This window comes from Siniperca chuatsi, linkage group LG13 (genome assembly GCF_020085105.1).
Source record: "Siniperca chuatsi isolate FFG_IHB_CAS linkage group LG13, ASM2008510v1, whole genome shotgun sequence".
Taxonomy (NCBI): Eukaryota; Metazoa; Chordata; class Actinopteri; order Centrarchiformes; family Sinipercidae; genus Siniperca; species Siniperca chuatsi.
In genome coordinates this window covers 11,706,035-11,730,007 of record NC_058054.1, presented here as the reverse complement: position 1 = coordinate 11,730,007, position 23,973 = coordinate 11,706,035, and the positions used below count along the sequence as shown (strand labels likewise).

The following is a 23,973-nucleotide window of genomic DNA, read 5'->3' as shown; positions in this document are numbered from 1 at the left end:
CCACTGACCAGGCTCTGGATTCTCAAGCAAAACTCTGCTGTCCTGCCTATTCTGCCCAAGACTTTTGACCTCACCCCAACAAATAATGATCTTATTAAACATCAACCCAGTTCACTTCGACCATCTTCACTGGACAGGGGTCGCAGAAATAAAAGAAAAGAAAAGCAGGAGGCTGTGAAGTTCAATGGCTGAATCAAAGGCAAGAGCGTTCCATTATTAAAAGACTGGATCCTTTTAGTGTGCATTCCTGCACATAATCAGTCAGTTGAGGGAATGCAGAACTACAAATAGCTCAGCCAATTGTTGTTCCCATAGCTGAATAGCTGAGGAGAGCAGTTTGCAACTGACATCCCTGAACCTTTCTGACAATAGAGATGGATCAAATGCCAACTATAACATATACATGTTTTTCAACTCAAGATGTAATTTATCATTAAAAAAGGACCACACTAGTAGATTTCCATATTTAGCCAATTAACTACAAATTACATATAGTTTACATAATTCCTGTCTATTTTCCAAAGCATACCAGAAGTTATTTAAGTGCTTTTGTTGCTTCCAGGCAGCACACTATGAAAATCAACTCAGAGAATTAAGACCCGCTTGAAGTAGGTAGCCACTACAATTCAAATTTAGTCACTTTTACTTGTTGTCTGAGTTACTGTACATTAGCCTTGCAGGGTACGAAGTATCTGTGAGCAGGCACCATATGATGGTGGTGCATTCAAAGATGCTGCGACATCCAAGATTCCAGTATAAGTTTCCAAATCAGTGTCTCCTGGCAGCAGCATTACCATCTGTCTGACAATAACAAGGCTGGGCAACATGACAAAGAAAATAAATCAATATCACAATAATATCATATATCTGCCTCAAATATTATAAATCGGTCTACATGTAAATGCTACATATGCTAAACCTTAATTTAGCATTAAAGGTCATCATGCTGCCTGGGCGGTACAATTGACCTAACATTTTAAAGCATGCTTTATTAAATGGTCACAACTAATGTTAAGTATAAGCAAATTGTACACAGTACCAACCTAACAGGCTTAAACACAGAAAACCACCAGTATGGTCCTTCAAAGAATGATAATGGATCATTCTCATGCTTTGCTTCAAATTAATAAATTAAAGAAAATGAGGTTGAATTATTAGATTTTATTAAATCTTCGGGATATATGTCAAGTAAAAAGTACTGGGTTCACCCAGTAAAAATGTCATGTAGTGTAGATACTCTTGACTGACAATCATCTCCTTATGTCAAAATTATGCACATCTGTCTCCAAGTCTAGAATCATATACAGACTATAGCTGCATTGTCAGTGCTGGCAACAACTTGAAGGCAAGGTTTGACCATTAAAGGCAAAGGTCACTAGAACAAGAGCAGGAACTCTACATAGGCAAGACAAGAGTTGCCTTTACTATGGCTGTTACTCAAGCTGGGCAAGCTTAGCAGATTGACTGTGCAAGACAATTAAGAAGCACATCAGTAAAATGGTTCTACAAATCATTCTCAAGGCTCCAATTTAGGCAGTTGTGACTGAAAACTGTGTATGTCCAAAAGTTCTTTGTGGCCAGCATTTGTATACCCTGGTTTTGCTATATGTTAGTTTCCTTTGAAGGCCTAATCTCTGAGAATTTAGCTGAATTTAGCTTGAAATGGGAAACAAGCCACATTCTGACTGTGGCAGTGGAACCATAATTGGAGGTGAAAGAACAAAAAAAAAACTTAACATGAGCAAGTAAAACGTTTCACACCAGCAATTTTTATTTCATAGCTTCTTTGCCACACAGCACCATTAACTAGCTATAATGACATAAGAAGTAATAAGCACAACTTTAAATTACTCAACATAGATATTGCTGTGGGACGAAATCTAATTTGAGTGACACACTGGCAGAATTTAAAACAATATATGAATTACCACAAAGCCTTTTTGTATCACAGCGATCTACTACATGAACTGTACTACTTACAGTGTTGTTGATTTAGCTATTTTTATTCTAAATCACTTAAATATAAGAACATCCACCCTAACATGTACATGCAGCATTCAGTCACAGTCAATCACTGTCTACAAATCTGGTTTACTAACTTTGCAGTTTCCTGTAATTACTCTTACGACAGATTTAGAGTCCAAATAACAGATGAAAGAGGGATCAAAACACAAAGAAGCTAATGCACCCCAAGTGTCAAAGTAAGAACAAAGACTGTGCCAGGAGACCTTTATATATCTCAAATAGAGGCAAAACCCTTGCAAAACAAGTTCCAACCTATCAACTCAACCATTCTAATTTACCAAATGATGAACAGACTCTACAACTGAAGGACCAATTCAATTCACACATTTCATAATTGACTAACACACCATTTCCTCCATGCTGACTTTCAGAGATTCCAACTAAGGTGAGTATGTCTAATCTAAATATATCATTTGATAAAATGATTTAATGCAAGATACTGACTGTTGCCGACAGACAAACATATATGGACAATGCTCAGATCCTTAATGTCAGTGAGCTTTCACATCACAATGTCAGGAATTCTGTCTGTTCAGATTGGCTCTTAGAAGCCTAGAGCACAATGATTGGGGAGGGGGCAGCCCATCCAGATAAGGCACTCTTCTCTCCAAGCAGGATTTATTTAGGGGGTGAAGATACGGGTGACAGGGTTGGAATACTGTGCTCAATAGGCCAGGCCAGCCCAGGGCTGAGTGGTAAGGTGCAGGCCAAATGTCACCATCACACAACACAGAACAGGCTTCCATGGGAAAAATGTATAATCCCAACAGTGCTATACTTCAGGCAGAAAGCAATGCCAGCTCAAGACTCAGGTAGAGAAACATGGCCAGTGAAAGGCTTGCATTGTACAATCTGATGGAACCTATTACTCATAGCCAAGCATGTTGGCTGCTTTAGGAGTTAAATGTCCTGATTCACAGCGTTCAGAAACATGAGTCTTCAGTCCACATAATTTTGGTTTATGGGTAGAGAGCAGAGCCCACACCCAGCTACCTCAGAGCTGCCTGCCTGCTCTCAACTCTCTCCAGACGTGCAGAATGGCTTTGGGACACACAGGGAACTCCAGGCCAGTCAAAGACAAGAGGTTATTTGATTAGCATGGAATTTTATTAAGCTGTGGGTGGAGTTGCATGGTGGCAGAGAGAGCCTCAGCAAAAGGCCTCCATTCATTGATCAGGCAAGATTGCAGAAAGGGGAAAAAAGAGGAACAACACCCTTGTGTGTGTGGCTGCCAGCAGGAACAGTCCCCACAGCTTTTTGCCATTAAAAATGCAGAGCGTGTGCACTTTCAGGTGAGTTTAATTGCTTCTTTCTGCAACAGGATGGGAGGTCATAGAGACTAAGCAAGTTTTCTTTTCAAAAGACAGCTATCTACAGCTGCCTTGGTTGTGTGGGTGGGGTTTTAGGACAAGCCCCCTTCCCAAAACAGACTGCTTCCTTGATGTTCTTTTATTTGGTAAGTTAGTCCGCCTGCTAATACGTCCCATATCATACAATCAAGATACAGGCATCATTAATCAAAGAGTATGATTGTAAGTGCACAACACCAGAGTTACAATGAAACTACTACCTGACTGATTAACAATGAACCTGCTGTATACGAGGAACCAAAGCTATCAGTCATTCCTTGCTAGTTTAAGCAGTGAACCCTAGGTGAAAACTCATTTATACCTGCAAACACAAAACGCAGGTGCCACAGTCAGTCCCAGGAAACTCAGGCCAAAATGTTCCATCCAATTACCCTCATGAATTTTGGTTTCATCACACTACATCTGAGCGTTCCCATGAGTCACTGAGAGGCAAATCCTTGTGAAAACACTGAGTGCCACTGTCACCCAAGCTGAAAAGCTCTTGATATCAACAAACACTTGACAAAACAACATCCCTTTGGCATCCACTCCATGGTGAGTCAGTTCCTGGGATTGCTGCATGTAATAAAAACCTATAAAGGTGTTGCTTTGGGGTTTAGCACGTGGCAGCAGCCACAGCCGCCTCCTTTCCTCAGACATGAGAGTCACTTCACGAGTTGTTGCCTACAGACAGGAAGCAGCCAGGGCAAACTCCAGCTAACAGGTGTACTGATGCAGCTGGAGGCCTGCAGGTCACAACGGGCTTGCAGGTAGCCTATCACTTCAAATGAAGCTTAGATATGTAAATCTAGACAAAACAGCACACCTAACCACCCATTTCCTAATAGCCACAAAAAGTACACTAGTGATATCATAATTATTTAATTCACAATCATTATCAGTGTTTGGTGGGTGGCAAAGAAACCAATATAGATTTAATAGCACTATTTGTTTTTACTGGCCTAACCAAAAACCATCTGACAAAGTGTGTCTGTAGTGTGGTGAACAGAAACACGGTTGCCATCTGTCAGTGTATTTTAGTTACCATTGCTTCTTAATTAGTTAGACTCCTTTATTGAAGCCAGGTTATAGAGTACTGACAGTACATCGCCGTTAAACATCAATGCTACTGCTGGAAATTACAGTTTCATTGTTTTTTTCTGCGAGTTTATACAGTATTTGACTGTAGGACACCAGCGTTTCAAACTGCTGATTGTTTTCTTTTCGCAAAACCTTAATACATAAAACGTTACCATCACACACAGGTGATGAACCTGATCAAGTGTGTGAGCCAAACTGGCCTGTCGGCGTCAATATCTGCACATTCTTTCAGTGACAATTGAGACGACTTGTGGGTCTCGGAAAGAATTTCTGCTCCAAGGAGTAGACTGAGCCCGAATGGCTGGCTTGCTTAGCTTAACGTTAGCTGCCTAGCAAGTAAGCTAGCTACAAACTTACCAGAAGACAATCCGTGTTTACTTCTGACTTTGGGTCCTTCAACATGGCATCGATTTTTTCAAATCGAGCCTCCAAACTTTCCTGAGCAGACATTTTTGCTGTTAAACTCAGTCCCGATGTTGGGTTATGAACAAAAACAGCTCACTGGCGAGGCAGAAGGCTGGCTAGCTAGCTTTAGCAGCCAGCGGTAGCTAGCTAGCCAAATGTTCCTTTCTTCGTGTGAACTTTACACCACACTTCAAAGAAAAAACATCGTTCTCCTCGAGCTTTCACAGACGATGAAACGTTTAAGGTTACGTTGAATATACAAAAGCCACATTTTCAGAGTCGAAAGATGTTTCCCCAGTATGAGTGACAAACAACTTCAGTGGCAAAAGATAAATGCGGCGACAGATTAGTCAGCCTCCGCAGGATGCCACTGAGGATAAGGGCTTAAAATGTTGGTGCATCCAAACAAAAGGCAATTAAAACTTAAATGTAATGTCTATTTGAAAAGCACAGTTTGTGGAAAGGTTAGTCCAGACCCGTTCCCATATCTGAGCCAGGCCCTTGCAGAAAACGACAATAGAATCTGACAGGTCAAAAGTAGAAGTGGTGGGAAAAAAACTTCTGCTTCTTCCAAATTTCGATCAGTTTAAACACGTCGTTACAACGTTTAACGGCAGTCCTTCCGCTGCATCATGTGCATTGTCATTGACTGTCGACTGTTTCTCGTCCAAACTGCCTTGTCTCTCAGATCGAAGACATATAAATCGGGTTTTGATGTGTGTTAGTTTTCGGAAAAAACCAGTAGACGATGCCCGATTTTCTGCCACAGCTTGACCAACATGTCCGCCTTCCTGTTCAAACACCCCGGAGAAGCAACTTCAAAATGTCAAGTACTGCGCATGCGCCCAGTGTGATAATGGCAACATGTTGCTGTTCACAAATGTTACGATGTAAACGTTAGGATGTCATTGAAAAGCTACCTGGGCAGAATAAAACATCTAAATATAATTATTAATATTTACTGTTATGGTTTCCTAAAGTTCACATGTTCAATTCTACTCAATTGTTGTTCTATTATATTCAGTAACTGGATCATATTTAAATGGTCCATTCTATTCTATTCTATTCAGCAATGTACATTGTCCACATGGGCTGCAGGTGCACTTGTTTCTGGATCATAATCAAATCGCCCATTCCTTTCTACTGAGTGGATTATTGATGCTCTTGGTTTGGTTGTGAGCCTAAATTGCCTATTCTATTTTATTCTATTCTATTCAGTGATGTAAAGTATTCATATGGGTTACAGATGCTCTTGGTTCTGGTTTATAACTAAATGGCCTATTCTGTTCTTTTCTATTCTGTTGAGTAATTCAAATTATGCACATGGATTACAGATGATTTTGGTTCTGAACCATAATTACGGAAAACAGTCTTTCTATTCTATTCTGTTCTATTCTATGCTACTATTTTTCTACACTATTGTATTTATCACAGTGCGATTCAATTCACTACCCAAGATAACTGTCCCTCTTACCCCTGTGTTATATGAAAAGGTCAGATGGTTATCACTGATATCTAGAAGGCATCAGCATCATTTAATTTAGAAGGCCTTGCTGTCTAAATTGCCAAGATATTTAACATCCTTGGTTGAGTTCAAAGTGAATAACCTGGAATGAACTGCAAAACAAACTGAAGCTAGAGACACTTCTTCCTCAATGGGACTTATTTACTGACATTTTTTTAAATAATACTTTATAATAATAATAAATAATACTTAAATAAAATTGTTTTGTAATGTGTCTGTGTGTGGTGGTTATTTATTACGACTGATTCATCTTGTGATTTCGTATTTATGTAATTTGTTCTCAGGTCTCTCTTGCAGAAGAGGCCTTGATCTCAACAAGACTTCTATTTTGATCTGTTCTATTCTATTATTTTCTATTCTATTCAGATCTGATCTGATCTCATCTATTCTATTCTGTTTCACAACAACGAAAAGCCTGCTTTCCTAATCCCACAGCTGCATTGACTGTTACTGTAAATAAAGCAAACCAAACCCTCTAAATTATGTGAGAATATTAGGATTGTTAGTGATGACATGCATGAGGTTTAGGAATAGCAGCTCCAATAACGTCACTATAGCTCACTTGAGTCAATCAAGATCTATAGGAACAGATATTTTTTGTAAAGGTCAGTTACCATAGGCTAATCATCTTTTCTAGCTTATACTGGAGTGATTTAAAAGTTAATCCTCAGGTCACAGAAATGTATCCCATTAGAACACTCAGTTTGTCATTTTCTTTTCTCAATTTGACGGTGGACAAGATAAGACTAGATTCAAGGGTAAAAAGCTTATATCATGATTTTAGTCTATATTGTTTATTGACTGTTTATTTCTCTTCTGTGACTGTGATCACATGTGCAGTTAGTTCTCTGAATAAACAAATGATGAACAGGAAATGCTGCTAGGACCTGCTGTCCTGGAGAAGTTGCTCCCTGGAGAATGGCAGTGGTCTCAGCTATCTTTATCTTTATTTATTTATTTGTTTGATGCAAATTCTGCAATTATTATTTAGTTTTAAAATGCTTGTCCTTTCTAATCCTAATGCTTGCCCTTTTTAATACAGAATAGAAATGTTTGTTACATAATGACTGTTGTGTCCTTTAATGTAATCCTTTAGTAACGATATAACATTAATAACTGTAAGGACTTTCAAATGTGTGAGTTTACATCAAGGATCGAATCAGGCACACTTGAAAATAAGATTTTGTTTTCTCTCTCTTTATCGCTCTCTTTTTCCCCGTTTCAGTCTGTGTGTTCAGCATGTCAGCCAACAGAGGGCGGTGTTTTACAATTTATGATGAGCACTCACTTGTGCCCAGAAACTTGAGGCCCATGATCTTCAATTTTATGGCACCGAATTTAAGTGTAAGTGAACCTGCTGTCACGTGCTCCTTGGTAAATGGCAATCACTTTATATTTATATCAGTTTATATATAAGATGTACTTTTTTGTAAAGATGGTTTCTGTAGAACCTACGCAATAAAATAATTTATATAGCACTTATCAAAATAAAGTTACAAAGTGCTTCACATAGCAAGCAAAGAACACGCAGCCCTTTACAGTGCAGCCTGAACTCAGTGCATCAGTTGTGTATTTCTGCCAACAGAGGGAAATGTTTTAACCTTAGACACCATAAGAAATACTCTACATAACCTACTTTATGAGTTGTGTCCATAGAAACTTCATAAAAGTACAAACATATATCTGCAGCTTGAAAAGACAATATAGCTTACAGGTAGACTAATAATAATGTTGTAATAGTCCTATTTGCATGTATCTATGTTTGTAGATATATGTAGATAAATATATATGTATGCAGGCCTACGTACATATGTGTCAGTGAATGAATGATTCATTTGTTCTTTTTACTTTGTTTGCACGTTTGATTCATTTATTTTGTTCATTTGTTTGTTTATTATCTTGTTTACTTCTTTACCCGATTCAGTCATTTTTGCTGTCTATATCTCTGAATTTACCATTTATTTCCGTCTATCCATGACATTGTGAGGTGCCTTTTTTATTTATTTATTTATTTTTGTTTAAAAATCAGAGTATAACGTTTATAACGAGGGGAACACTGTGTGACGTCTGCCTCTGTGTTCTCCTCCTTACTCTAGGCTACTTTTAAAACGTACTTTGGTTAATTTACCCGGGCAATTAGCTAGTTAGTTAACTGCTTACGTTTTGTGATGTATTAGTTTGTCGTCCTCCTTTGTCGTGTTTTTATCCTCCCGGCAACACGGTGAACTGAACTTTCTCTTCTTCCGCTGAACTGGACCAAACGCCAGGCTACGTACAGTCATTTCCTGACGTCACTTGGCGGCTCCCTCACTGTGCGCAGATCAGCTGTTGCAGAGCAGAGAGACCGGAGCGGCAGCAGCAGCAGCGGCGGCGGCATTGGTGTTGTTTGGAGCCAGGGGACGCGAATTTACCCACAGACCCGATTCCGTGTAGGCGGTAGGGTGCTGCTTTTTCTGTATCCTCTCACTTGCTTAAAATCACATGTCGTAAGAAAGCATGTTGCTGATCATAAACAGGGCTGATAACGCTCTCCGTCCGGAGGATGGGCGCCCTGCAGCCTGGTGTCAACGAGGCTGAAACAGATGCTTAAAGTTTGTTTCACTAGTGATTTGTATATGGCATTATAGCTTCTGCTTAAGAAACTGCACAGGATGTTTTGTAGGAAGGGGTAATTAAAGTACGACGAGAGGCAATTAGGTATAATCAATTCATAAGTCTGTCAGCCTGCTTGAATGCTCGGAAATGCTGCATGAATAACATTTTTAAACCTGTTTTTTCATTGTCTTAACAATGAAATTGATCATCCTTACTTATTTGCTCCATTATATTTCCACGAATGAACATGCTTTGCCTAATGTCAGTGATGCTGCTGTAGATGTAGACCTACATCTAATAGCCTAATTACTCTTCTAATTAAGGTATTTTGCAGTGCAATATGAGTGTCATTGTGGAACTTTTGTTCAACCTATAGCAGAAAATAATTGCCAGTGAAACCTTATTTAAGATCAGCAGTCAAATAATGTGTCTTTACGGGGATTTAAAGAGTTGTAATCAGTCTGTGCCGCCTCAAAAAGCAGATATTACATTTTATTTCATCTTTAAAAATGTCACTCCTGCTGGTTAATCATCGTTAACAAAGTCAAGTCAAATCTGGAACCAGGTCACTAATTTATATGTTTGTCTGTTGGCTGCTGTTAGTTGCCTTAGTTGAAACAGGCTTCAGCAACTTAGATAAAGTCATATCAGATAAGAGTGACTAGGAGATGTATTTGGTGGTTTGTCATTGTAATTACAGGCAAACCAGTCTGTCTTCTACATCTAATCTGCCACTCCTCATGTTTCATGTCCCAAAGGTTGCATTCCTCTTGTCTCCTCTACTCCCTTTTGTACTTTCAAAATGTCATTAGAGCTAATGACAATTACATGCACATTACAAGGTCCTACAAACTACTAGCAAAGTAGATATGTTCATTTTACAAGATGCAGAGAGGCATTGATGATACAGCAACTGTAATGTCAAATACTGAACAGCCGCTTTTCATGTTAAAGGGACAGTTCACCCTAAACAATCTAGATGGATAAACAGCATTACAGGTAAGAGGGAAAATATGTATTTTTGATTTTGGGTTGAACTGTCCCTTTAATGCAGCATTTTCTTGTCTTCTTGATCAACTCCTAGTCCAGGCCCATAGAAATTCACATTTTTTAGCTTTAAAATATTTGAATGCATGATTAGAAATATTACTTAAAAGCGTGATTGTTGCCATTAAGCACAGATTTGTGATATCTGACATTTATGGTTGTCTTCTGCAACTATACATTGTATGAAAAATAACTATCTGCTAAAGAGAAACATCATTTAAAGTCAGACAGGTAGCACAGTATCATGTGGATTGGGAATTTGCTGGGTGGCCCGTCTCGCCTAGAGCACGTGCAGCCCTGTCAGGGCAAGGGCTGGAGGGGTCAGGGGGCTCTGAACGCTGACCATCTGGCCCTAGAGGGGCTGGTTTCCTCACTGGCTGCCTTTGTTCCCGGCAAACAATTGGGACTTAATCTGGGAGAAGATAAGTGACAACACTCCTGCGCTCAGACAGGTTTCCCTCTTTAGCCTTGAAGGAGACATCTCCTACCCATGTTGCTTTGTGAAGGCCTTGAGTTGAGGTTTGGCAGTGGGTATTTTCTTTGTGTGATTGTGGCATCTTAACCTTTTATTTCTGAGTAGTAAATTGGCTCTGGGAATACTGCAAGTGAGTTGGATATAGTTTTGAAAACAAAATTGGTTCATTATATAGCTTTTTGCAGGAGGTTTGTTGTAAACGTATAAAATCGAAACATCTGAATAATAAACCTATGCAGTACATAAAAGTACACTTTTAGAAATCCAAATGAACCAAAATGAGATATACCTAACAAAAAATTAAGCGATGTAGTTATAGCTCATCCCCGTTCACCCTCAAAAGATGCGCTCTTTAAAATAATAATTCATCTTTTTAGCATGCTCAAAATACCCTTTGTCAACCTTTTATCTTGTAATGATAATGGTTCCCTCTCTATTTTTTGCCCCAAGTTCTCATTTACAGTTGTTTTATTGTGCAGAAGACCTGCTGTGCAACCCGCTGGGAGGCAAAGAGGTTTTCCAAAAATATAACCATTTCACATATGAAAAAGCTTGACCAAGCTGTGGATAGATGTCTATTTCACATCTATTTGTACACACGGTAGTTGTCACCAGGGTAACAGATTGATTTATTTTCTCTCATTATTCCCTCATAATTTTCCATCCATTATTCCATCATAATTTTCCACATCAGGACGCCTCTTTTGCTGTTTATTTCTTGTGTTTGCTTGGTTCTGTTTATTTTCTGGGAAAAATAGAAGATGAATGTTCATTTGAAACCCAGCATTTCATGTTCTCTAATTATTGCTGTCTGTTACAAACTAGTGTGTGATAGATCACTCAGATTTGCATTCGGTGTCATAACAGAAAAAGCATACATAACGATTGATTACTAATCCAGTCAGTAACAAAGAGGTTTCAGTTCCTGCTTTGGCTTCAGACAGCTCCAGAAACCTATCATTTTAAATATTGATGAATGGGGCAAAATCTGAAACACCCTCACAGATCTCTTGATCCTTTCAGAGGTGCTTCTTAGTGATTGTGAGCCTCTCTGATCCTGAGTACAGATGGTACAAGGGATGAAATCCCAACTAGAGAGATCAGCACTATTGTCTGACCCTTTTTTAGCACGATGTGAGAGGACCCAGTAAACAGGTGGTCCTCAAAATAGCCATCATTCATCAAACTGCTGACGCAGGAGTCAGGACCATCTATTCGAATTTTTCTTTGTGCCACATGCTTATGTTGACATGGACAGAGTGAGTGTTATATTATTTTGTATCATATTATTTAATGACTATTATGGTTGCATTAATGTCAGAGCAGCATTTTAATGATGTGACTGTTGGAGGTGAAGCTAATTATAACTGCTTTATATGGTGTTGTGTATAATTGGTTAGAATGCATAATATTTTAGATCAATATACTTAGTTACATTCCACCGCTCTCAAAACTTTATTAAAGCATATGTTTATGTCAAATACAAATAAATCACATAGAAATTGTGTATTCATTTCACTACGTAGCAATATATTATGATTGTTAGCAATTAAGATATCCTTATTGCTTTAGCAGTAACAGTGTCTAATGTAAGGCAGAATCATTCAGTCATGCAGGCTGCTCAGAATCTGAATAGAAGAGATAGAATTAAAGCTAATTACCACAGCAAGGTTGTTCTATATCAGGTATCAGCTGAACTGTTCAATGGCCATTTTCAGGAAAGATCAGAATTAAACAAGCATTCTGTAGCAGGAAGTCAGAGTGACATGTGGTCAAATTAGTTTCTATTACTCAAAAGCAGTCATTTCAATAGTGTGCTGTGATTCAGTGTGTATCTTGAACCCATTCATCCAGAATCTGAATATTAGATTTATGTTATGTTTTGCTTCTTGCTATTTTGTCCATGCCATTTCCATGGAGCGAAATGCATTAAAGTAAAGTAGTAACCAAATCCCTCTTCAAAAAAATGCAGCATGAAAGAGGAGGAAGGGAAAGCATAGATAAGGTCTGGAGAAGAGCAGGGGAGTCTGAGGAGGGGAAGAGATGGAAGAGGAGGTTAAAACAGATGTAGGAGTGATGAAGAGCGAAACAAGGCAGCTGGATGCAGACAGCAAGTGAGATACAGGTCAACACTTTTTATTCAAACCTCACCCTTGGGGCTGGGCAGTATAGCAAATGACATAGAGTATTGCTGGAGTGTGCACAGGGTGGAGCAAAATGTGAGACAAACTGTATGTACTGTATGAAGGTGCTTGACACAGTGGACAATTGGATCATTAAAGCCTATCTCACAAAGGCCTGTGCCCCTCCCCCGGCTGAAAGGAGATGTCAAAGGTCTGTGACCTCTTCCATTTATGTGCATTGATCCCTCTGGTGGGGGTGGGGCTTCCTCCTCAAAGCCCTCCGCCATCAGCTGTTATATCTTAGTTTCACCTGCAGGAAGCAGAACTATTCTTTTATTTTATTTTATTTTATTTCCCTCAATAGTTTTTTTTCTTTTTATTCTATTTACCTTATTCTAGTTTAAATGTTTAAAACTAGCTGTGAAGCTGTTTTCCAATGCCATTCTACACACTAACCATTGAGGGTATAGTGCCTTCACACTGGAAAAGTGACAAGAGCCAGAAGTATACACAAATATGTCAGTATGCGGATTCATTCAATTGATTTTTTTGAGTGCGCTATTGTTTGGAGCTTAGTCAGGTAATCAATTAGCCAATCAAGGAAATTAATCAGCAACAGTTTTAGTAACCGATTAATGGTTTAAGTAATTTTCTAAGCAAAAATGCAGAAAATTCACTGGTTCCAGCTTCTCAAATGTGAATATCTTCTGGTTTTCTTCAAAGGGAATATTTCAAGGTTTTTGACTGTTGGTTGGACAAAACAAGCTTAAGTAAGTCACTTTAAAAAACAAAACAATTTTCTGATATTTTATAGACTAAACATTTTAAACATGAGATTGATCTTAATTCTTGTTCCTTGTTCTTGTTATATTAGCTCAGACATTGCATGTGTTCAGCCCATACTCATCATCTTGATAGCTGTGTTGAGGTACATTACTGTAACATACTATCTGAAAATGCTGTAGCAATTCATTACAGCCAATTCTCAATCCCAGGGCGTCACGCCCCTCGGTGTCATATACACACGCACGAGGTACCCTTTAGTGTCTGTATTAGACGAACCCAGGGTTCGTGTCCCATGTGAAACCAAAAGTAAACGTTGACTTTTGGTTTAAAGTTACGTTACATGTCACGTGACTTCCTATTGCCTAACCGAGTGGTTTTTTCCCTAAACCTAACCACACTTTTAAGTGATGTTACATAATTTCTGAAGGCATCTCCTACTAACCCCAAAGGGTACCTTGTGCATGTTTATACGACCTCGAGGGGCGTAACAAAATGTTGGTATTTGATGCCCTGGGAATGAGAATGCGTTGTTCATTAAATACATAGCTTAATTCTAGAACAAACTGCTCTTCCCTAAATGTCTGACTATGAATTTGTGCTGTTGGGTGTGAGTCTACTTTACTCCTCAGTGTTTATTGCCTGCTCAGGAGTGAAGGGGAAAGGGAATGGTTGTGAGGATGAAATTCCTCTCAGGTAAAAAAAAAAAAGCCTTTTTTTCTCACAACCTTAGAATGTGACAGATTAAAGTAATTTACAGTTCCTGTACGGGAGTACAGCCAAACAGACTGGCCTGAACATCCTGCTCTTTGTTGTAAGGGATGCTAATTGTGTGTGTGTGTGTGTGTGTGTGTGTGTGTGTGAGTGTGTGTGTGTGTGTGTGTGTGTGTGTGTGTGTGTACATTTATGCATGAGTGGAACAGAACCCCATTAGATGGGACTTCCTGTTGTCGTGTAAGTTATCTCTGATTCTGACAGGCAGGGCAGGTTCTTATCTGTCACCGCTGGATCTCCTGGTTGACTAACCGAATGACTCAATGAACCCAACCCTAGTTTATTTAAGCCCTCTGTCTCTATAACAATAACAATACTTATTCCTATTCATACAACTCTTTTCACGGCACTTTTACAAAGTATTTTGTAAAGGCATCTAAATACAAAGCCAAAATAGTTAAAAGCTCCAACTTTGTACCTCCATTGCACTCTTTTTCTCTGTCCACCCATGCCCAAATCAAAGTTGAAATGGGTCCCTGACAGAAATGAATGGAACTTATCTTTAAATGACCCCAAGCCGTTCGTCAGAGCAAAGTCAAAGGGTCCCCATTAAGCACGAGTGCATTTGTGTGTCTGTAGGGGAGTGATGGCATGTCAAGGTGAAGGAGGAATTTCAGTCTTTTGTTCCTTGAGTTGAACTCTTTCATTTACAGCTGTAATAAACAAATCAGGTTAATAACCCTGACACACAAATCCTTGCATCTTGCATTGCATCACAGCAGGATTGTGGCATGAAGTGCTTATCTCATGTCGTGTTCCTCCTTTGGGTTTTTTTAGATAAATCTCTTGGATTTTTGTGGGCTCCATTACATCAATATGAGCTCATGAAGAGCAAAGTGTGCATGCGGCTCCATGGAGAGCACTTAGTAATAATATATCCTCATTCTTACCATTGAAAGCATCCAGCTGAGAATCCTTTCTCGCACAGTATTGTTGTGGAACAGACTGTTCGCACAGGGTGTGCTGATGTATTCCTCCACCCTGTGCACAGATGCCAACCCCAGTAGAACAGTACCTGCAGCCAGGAATTACTGCTCACAGCTTACGTGTTCATTTTAAGGAGTACAGTGTGTGCTGTGCAACAGGCTAGATCATAGTGCAATGGTGTGAAGGAAAGTTAATGGTTTTTATTTTGAATTTCATTGTTTTGGCCTTTGCTACAAGGGTCAAATTGTTTTGCAAAGATAAACAACGTTTGAATGATTCATCACAGTATTGGGTTTCTATCTATTGATTAACATGGTAGTTATACACACCAGCAATCAACCTCTGCATTTAGTATTTTACTTTCATTGTGTTTTTAATCTGTGCCAGCTGCAACATGGAAGACCTCTGTCATTGATTAAATACCACAACTTGTGCCAGACAACTAGTGGTATACTGAGATAGTACACTATGTAATAGCCTTGCCTTTCTTTCCTGCTCCTTTTGAGTTGTGCGCTTCGCACAGTTTGTAATGTCTCCCTTGGTAAATTTTAGACTTGTCACATATTGATGATGATTAAATTAGTTCACACTTATGTCTAGATTTATTCTCATTTTAGTTGTGTAAAACGTTACTTTTGATAGGTGATTAACTGTGATAAACGTAAGATTTTATTGCAGTTCTATCTGATACATGTGGTTAATTCTAAATTGTGTATTTGGTATTGTTGCTGTAAAGGCGCTAACAACAGCAGAAAACACTCAGGCTTGTAGCCAGATTTCCCACATCACCACAGCAGCAACATTGCCTTTGCCCACATATATTGTCCCAAAATCTCCCTGCCTACACATACTCACAGAGAGACACACGCACAAACACTATCCCAAAGAGGACATTTACTCTCTCTGTCACTCTCCCTCCCTCCTCATATTGAAACACAAGGTCAGCGTGTGTTGATGCTGCCAGGGTTTGTGGGGGAGAGGGCTCTGTAGCAGAAGGCTTTTCCACAGATTGTCCAAGGCTACGGTGACCAAGACCCAGCCCTCTGCTGCGAGGACTCAACGTTCCTTTGTGGCAGGGGAGGTCATTCTCTCTCTCTCTGTGTCTCCCTCACTCGCTCTTTTCATTCTCTCTGTGTGCACATTTGCAACTCAAGCACTACCTTAAAATGTCATATAGACGGGGACAATTGACAGGAAAACTCTGAATAAATGAGAGGGGACACATAACAAATGCAGATCCAATACAGGTAATGAGGGATTACTGAATGGTTTGATGAATATGAAAATGCTTTGGCCTTTGTAATCACCTGATCTCAACCCAGTTGAAAAACTGTTGGGAGATTTTGGATTAGCATGTTAGACAGAGCTCACCACCATCATCAGACCAAATGAGGGAATATCTTTTGGGAGAATGGTGTCTATCCCTACAGTAGATTTCCAGAAACTTATTGAATCGGTGCCAAGGAGTATTGCAGCTGTTCTCAGGGCATGCGGTGGTCCAACACCTTTAATTTGTCACCCATCTCTGTTATCTGTTACCTCCAGATTCTTAGCTTCATTTATAAGAAAGATATAAAATATTTGAGCACATATTTACCTGCACAGAGTCTCTCTCTCTGTCTTTGTCCCCTATGATGAGAGCAGCAGGGTGGAATGCTTAAACCCCACTTGGCTACGCTTGTAGTGTAGTAATCCATTAGGGCTGTGTTTATGCTGTTTTTATCCTGAGGACTTAACAACACAAAATGCGACCTTAGTTACTGTAGGGGGGGAACAAAATGATGAATTGTCCTTTTTCTACACTTCAGTTGTTGTAGGGTACAGATTAAACAAACAAGATGTAACATATTAATTAGTGAGCTTTAGAGGTGCTTGTAGGTAGAATTTGTTTCCTTTGAACAGAGCCAGGCTAGCTGTTTCCCCAGTGTTTGTGCTAAGCTAAGCTGAGCTGCTAAACTGCTGGTTGTAGTCTTATATCGAATGGATAGATATAAGAGTGGTATTGATCTTAAGCAAATAAGCATATTTCCCAATGTTAAACTATTCCTTTAAATTCAGCATACTCATTTATGTTCCAGCATAATACACTGTGGTGCATTATATGTATTTTAGTTGGAATAATTCGAGTATATTATTTTGGACTGTTGCAGAATTAAGTAAGTAAGTAACGTCTTTTGCAGCATAAATAATATTGCCTCAGGGTAAATTTAGTTCCTACCTGCTGTTCCTACCTGTTTTATAGGGGTCCGCAGTACAAGTAACATTAATGGGTATAACAGTAGAGTCAGGAGTCTGATGTTAAGCTGAGAGAGTGAAGTTGGGTGGGTGTACTGTCTTGCTGTGCTAGGGTTGATGAAAGAAGATTATTTAAAGTGAAATTATTAACCTGATTCCCATGTATTACTTGGAGCCCAGAGTAATTAGAGAACGCTACCCATCATGAAGTCAGGCTTACAAAAAGACCTGTTTTGGACTAAGTGCTGTGCTTAGGTATGATAAATATTAGTTTTAAATAAAAATGATCTAAGACTGAAGTTGGAACATTTTGAAAATGACTTTCAAATGGCCCACTTATCCATTAACTTCAGCATCCTGGCTGTTTTAAAGGAACATGGCTGAAAAGAAATAAGGAACACATTTTTTACTTTGCACCTGAGTGTCTCATTATCTGTTATTTCTGCCTGGTACACCACATTGGCCAAGGAGCCCTGTCTTAACTGTCCTATCTGCCGGTTGGTAAAGTATCCCATCTCTCAGAAGCGTGGGTCCTGTCACCGACGGCAACCTGGTGCTTATTAATCGGGAGGGTAGGGGATAATGGAGGAGATGTGGCAAGAAAGTCAGGGGGGTAACGGGGGTGGGGTGCTGCTGATGCAGTAGTGCCGCCTGGGGTCAGGAAGAGGGACATGATGGATTCAGCTGATGGTAAGGAAGTTTTGAGGGAAAGAGGAGGAGGCTCCTTCGTCGGGACATTAAGAAGCCTCTTTGTCACGGTGTCACTCAAATGGATTCAAGGTGGCTGAGACTTTTTTCAGGGAGGAAAAGAAAGGAGAGGTCCTATTGTGAGAGGTGGGTCTCTCTCTGGATGCCTGATAAACACAACAGACCTCTTTCTTATGTCCTCTCCATGAGTGCTTAGGGCTCCTGCATGGCTAAATTGAGTTAGTGTGTCAGTTGTGGGAACTTTTCAGGGAAGCACTTAACTTTGAAGGGATTGCCTGTCTTTTGTATCTGTGCCACATTACTTTATTTGGGGAAAAAAGTTTAAAGTATCCAAAATGTTTAGTGAAGATCCTTCGACACAGACAATGGATGTCTTTATCTTTAACGGGTCTTCAACATTTCTAGTGAGTAGAGCAGGGTAGGGCTGCAACTGATGGCTATTTTCATTATCAATTAATCTGCTAATTATTATCTCAATTAAAGTCTAAGTCTATAAAATGTCAGATGATGTCCATCTCAGTTTCCCAAAGCCCAAGGGGAAGTCTTCAGATGTCTTGTTTTGTCCAATCAGTCCAAAACCCAAAGTTTATGTCGCATAAGACAAAAACGCAGCAAATCCTTACATTTGAGAAGCTGAAACTAGCTATTGTTTTGAATCTTTCTTATTGTAAAAAGGCTTAAAATGATTAATTTATTTTCAAAATAGCTGCCAATTATTTTTCTGTTGATCAGTTCATTGATTAATCGACTAATTGTATATATGAAAAGGGGTCAAGTACTGAAAGCTGGCATTGAATCCTTGGTCATATTCATAATTTTATTCACTATCAAGATATTTCCTAATTTAGAGAATAATTTGGGTAATTTTCTTTAGTCAGGAAATGTTCTTTTATAACTGTTAATAATGAATGCATTTTTGGTTGGGTTTAAATTGAGCTTTGCTTTCAAGGAAATTCCAATTTTCTGGGAAATTATCAGGAAAATATTCAAAAATTACAGAACCACAAAATAAAGTGTTGCAAAAAACATGTTGGTTGTTGTCATCAACATTCCCCACCTATGCCACGTAATGATACCTGAGCCAGTTCCATTTGTTGATGAAATTTCAAATTGTGGTTGAAAGCTAATAAGTGGTAATCTTATTATTATTATTATTATTATTGGTACCAAAACTGATGTGTCGTATTGGCACCGATCTTGAAAAATGTCAAACAATACCAAGCCATTCTAATGAATTTGAAGGAGAGCCGACGTGATCATCTCTGAAATCTCCCATTATAGTATCATGTCCTCAGCACCTCAATTTGACTGACAAGTGATGTGGAGGCAGCTCCTGGAATCAGAACCTGACCCCTTTGCTAGTTCTGTCATCTGATAAGAGCCAATGTTTTGATAGTGTTGGCCCTCTCAATGTGATCCATGGCTCTCCTTTTACACCCCATAACAAATAGGGCTGTCTAAACAACAGTTTATGGCCAGGACAAGGCCTGGTCAACCATCATCAAAGATCTACTCTGGGCTGAACCATTAGGTGTGGAACCAGATGTTAGAAGACACTGTGGTGATAGTGGAGGATCAATTTCTATCTCAGAATAGGATCAAATAAAGGCTAGAATTAAGGAACTCATGAATAAGAGAATTCATGTATAATAAGCTTAATTGTACCTTTTTTTAAATTTCATATGAGGTTAGGGATGATTTTTCCAATCTTAGAATGAAAATGTAAATCTTTAGAGAATGCATTTTGACCAGTTAAAATAAAAAGGTTTTTTCTCCATCCCTCTTCTTGCCCTTTACCATTGACCACTGCTAGTGACAGCTTTACAGTATGAAATATAACACATTGTTGTCTTATTCAATATGGCTTCCCTGAATAACTCCATAAATGCATTAGGGTCCTGTGTCTCTCCCTGTTGTTCAGACTTAGGTGAACTGGCGTTCAACCAGGCAGCGTTGTAAAATGCAGATTGGGTTCACTGACAGGCCTTCCATTTTATTACACAGTCACGAACAGCATTGTAAACTGTCACTCGTTCGCACTTTCATTCACTTATTCTAACGAAGATAACAGCCATGAGAACCGATATCTCTGACTACCAGTCACATTATAAAAGAACTGACATTTTTGGCAAGACATGGTGGAATTTGACCTTTTTACATTGTCTTACATTTTGTAACATGTTTGGAAAGTGAAAATATGGGTTTTGTTATGTATGGCTGAAATGCCCAAAGAAAGCCCATCAGTTTAGACATTAAAAAGCAATTTTTACCTTTACAAAGGATGACATTGGAAGAAAATGAGATATGTGATACATTTTTAATTTCTAAATAATCGCAGCTGGCAAGAGATTGTATTGACTTGTTAACTGGAAAATGTATATTTAGAATCACAGTGATAACACAAAACATTTTAACTAGCCATTGTCCACATGCATTGTTTTGGTCGGCTGTGTCAAAAACGTTTGGGAAAGCATTATTTTGAGTTGAGCTGAAACAACTAGTTGATTAGTCGATCGACGGAAATCTCTATTTTGCTAATTGATTAATTGGTCCAGTAATTTTCCAAGCAAAAATGGCAAAAATTCTCTGGTTCCAGCTTCTCAAAGTTGAATATTTATTGGGTTTGCGGCAATTTGCACTGTTTTGTAACATTTTATAGACAAAACAACTATTAACATTTGTCAAGAAAATATTGATAATGAATATTATCATTAGTTGCAGCCCTATTTTTGAGTGTAAAAAGAAGTTTTAGGTTTTTCTGGTTGCCTTTTATGATTCAAACACCCAAAACTTTGACTGCACTCATAAGTCAATTTAGTCACGTATATATTTCTTATCTGTATTCATTGAAGCTCCATGAATAAAAACATGCACACAATTAGTTGATTGCTACTTATTTAGCAAAAAGTGATAAGTAATATGCTTTAATATTAATTATGATACTATAATTTGACTGTAAACAAGTAGAGTCTACAGAGTTATCCGTGAACTGGCTACTTTTAATAAGGCTTGTTTTCCATTTGTGCTGCATCAGTTATCTGTTTGGTGGGCCTGTGCCATTAACTGATGCTGGCCTTTGTCCATGGCTGAGATTTAGTTTAAGGTTAAATGCCTTGCCCTTAAACTCATCTGCTGGGCCAGAGTGTGTGGCAAGGTCACCATTCAATCAACCTAGTGTTAACACAAAGCCTTCTTGTCTCCTAATGAATTAGCGCTACAGTTCCTCAGCGAGTCACTACAGTACCCTCCAGCTCCTCGCAGGCCTTCTCCGCCCCGCTGCCCTTTCACACGCACCCCCTAGCCCCTAATTTTAAAATGAGTTTTATAACTGGACAGTAAACTTCCAGTGGCTTAATGATGATGACTTCTTCATCTGCCCAAATGCTCCTTTTGTCCACCCCTCCTCAGGCCCTGGACCCTGCCCCCGTTCCCTCTGGTCACACCAGGCCTTAAACCCTGGTTCACCCCACTTTATAGTTCCACAGATAATCCCCTAGAACACACACACACATGTGCACACACACACACACACACACACACAAAATACACCCTCAGGCTATTATCTCCACTGAGCCCTGCTCTGTCTTCTTCTATCTCTCATTCTCTCTGTTGCTGCCGACTTCAGCAATGGCATTCAGCTGGAATGTTTGCCTTTGTTTGTGTGGCCCACTGGAAAGCCATGAATGACCTTAGCTCATCTGCTATCCTCACTAGCAGCGATTTGCACTTCAGGGCCCAGCAGGTAGTCCCCAGGAGCGGGAGGAGGGGGTTTCGAAGAAGGTTGTGGGGCTTTTATAAGGAAATTAGAGCCGTGGACTGCCACCCGGATAGTAAACAACAGTGCGAGTCCTCACACCCTTGGCGTCAGGTGGCCCACGTGAAGAAAAGGGATTTCTGTTGCGGGAATTTTCACATGGCGGCAGTTTCGTTTTCTTGTTTTGTTTTTTGACAGTTGAGCTGCAGTAATGTTTTCTTATTATAAGAGTCAGGCGTGTTAATTATCACCTTGGTTGCAGTACTTCCTCCCCACCTGATACTCATCTCATATCTCTTGATTTATCGGTTGAATCATCTGCAGAAGACTTTTCATTTTCCCTACAGTATCAGAGCCTCAACCTGCCATGTTGTGTAATTAATAGAAGCCATCCTAATGTGCTAGGTTAGGTAGGTTAACTACTCCAAACAACCGTCATGTGTTTGGCAACTGCTGAGTCAGCTAAAACAAAGCTGTGGCGCTCCTCTGGGAATCCTAAGAGAGGAAGAACCCCTCTCCCCTACCCCCTCCACATTTAAGAGGCCCCAAGCCCAAGATCTCGCAGAACCCCCGACAGCTGATCATGTGACTCGTCTTTCCTCAGGTGGCGGTGGCAAGGATACTTCCCCTTTGTCAGGGACTTTAGCAGGAACTCAATGCAGCGGTGAAGGATGGGCTCGGAGGCGGGCAAGCATTCAATCCACACTCTTTTGTTTTTTTGCACAGTGTCTTTTGAGGCCAAAGAAAATGCTGGGTTTACTCATTATCTCCATTCTCAATGGGCTATTTAAGACAGGCCATGTCAAAGTCAGGGGCTTAGAGATAAATCACACTGACAGCTCTTTTCCCTCAGTTGAACTTGTGGCTATGCTGGTATCAGATGGATCATTGTAGAGATTTCACTTTTGTTACACCTGGTAACTACAGTACAGTATATACAGTATTTCTGTTACTTAAAAATGTCAAATATAATTCAAAGCACTGCTTGACACTCACTGACATATCCCATGTGTGGTCTAAATCAGCAATAGCCGGACAAATTTCACAGTCAAACTCAAGCCCAATGTTTAGACAAATGTGGCTGATTGAGAGAAATGAGTGCATGAAAGCCCTGTAAGGACTAATAGAGGCCCTGATTGGCTCGTGTGGTGGTTTACAGCAGCCCTCACACTGACTGTGCCCTAATATAACCATTGGAGAGGAGGTGAGAAGAGCTGCACACAACTTGATTAAAACAACTGTTGACTGTGTCTGTGGTAATGAACTGGAACATCAGTGACATGGCTCAGTGAAGTAAGAAACCTGGGCCAGTAAGGGGAGATGTTGATAATGGGAGAATTTATAACAACAGAAATTTAACAACTGATGTTTATTGCAAACATTGCTATTATTATTTTGTGTTTTAAGTAGGTACTTTCTGTTAAAACCTCAATTTCTAGACAATTCTACATTAGCGTTTTTCTTTCTCTCATCTCAATAAAAGCAATTTTAAGTCTTAATGAATCTAATCAATTAATCTGAGTGGAAATATTGTTATTAAAGAGAGACCTAAAAACTCTGTGTCACGGTAAATGGTGAGTGCATCTTCCCTGCCATCAAGTAGATGTGAGTTTACTCAGACCTACTGTTTACCTGACAAATTCTTGCTGACTTTACTTGACATTAATTAGTCGGCAGGGAAACAGACACAGAAGCCTTGGGCGCCATACAATTCATATTGTAACTTTACATGTGTAAGGCCATAGTAAATGATTCATATAACTGTATGATATTAGTGTTAGAAACATGGAACTGCAGTCTAAACAATGTCCTGGCAGTATACGGTTAGACTTCTGACAGCTGCTTGTGTTTACCATTCAAAGTCAGGAGCTAGTTAAGTGTGTTACGGAATTACAGCAACCCTGAATAGAAAAAGACTAAAGATTTAAAATGTAATTGTTAATATTGGATTTTAAAACCTTAATATAGTGTCACAATATAGCGCATACTACGAGGAAACTGGACTCAAGGAAAGAGTGATTTCATTAGTCTTATATTTTGACATAAGTTTGACATTTTGCTCAGATTTTGTAGACATTTAGCAGTTTTAGCAGTTATGTTACACATACCTAACTTCGCTTACATGCAATGTGATCACTCTCGGACCC

General features: G+C 39.4%; 2 protein-coding genes across 6 annotated transcripts in view; one reads left to right on the top strand and one right to left on the bottom strand.

Moving 5' to 3' along the window:
- The window catches only part of rock1 (Rho-associated, coiled-coil containing protein kinase 1), a 30,741-nt gene extending 25,044 nt beyond the window's left edge, over positions 1-5,697 (bottom strand). For all 4 annotated transcript variants that reach the window (XM_044218528.1, XM_044218529.1, XM_044218532.1 and 1 more), the window contains exon 1: positions 4,833-5,697. In XM_044218528.1, coding sequence (XP_044074463.1) covers positions 4,833-4,925 — 93 coding nt within the window. In that variant the 5' untranslated portion in view covers positions 4,926-5,697. The remainder of the gene's footprint in view (positions 1-4,832) is intronic.
- Positions 5,698-8,685: 2,988 nt separating this feature from the next.
- The window catches only part of greb1l (GREB1 like retinoic acid receptor coactivator), a 45,855-nt gene continuing 30,567 nt past the window's right edge, over positions 8,686-23,973 (top strand). Inside the window, exon 1 of one of the 2 annotated variants that reach the window (XM_044219414.1) lies at positions 8,686-8,841. The gene's annotated coding sequence lies outside the window, so the exon portion shown is untranslated. The remainder of the gene's footprint in view (positions 8,842-23,973) is intronic. The other variant, XM_044219415.1, reaches the window with a different exon arrangement.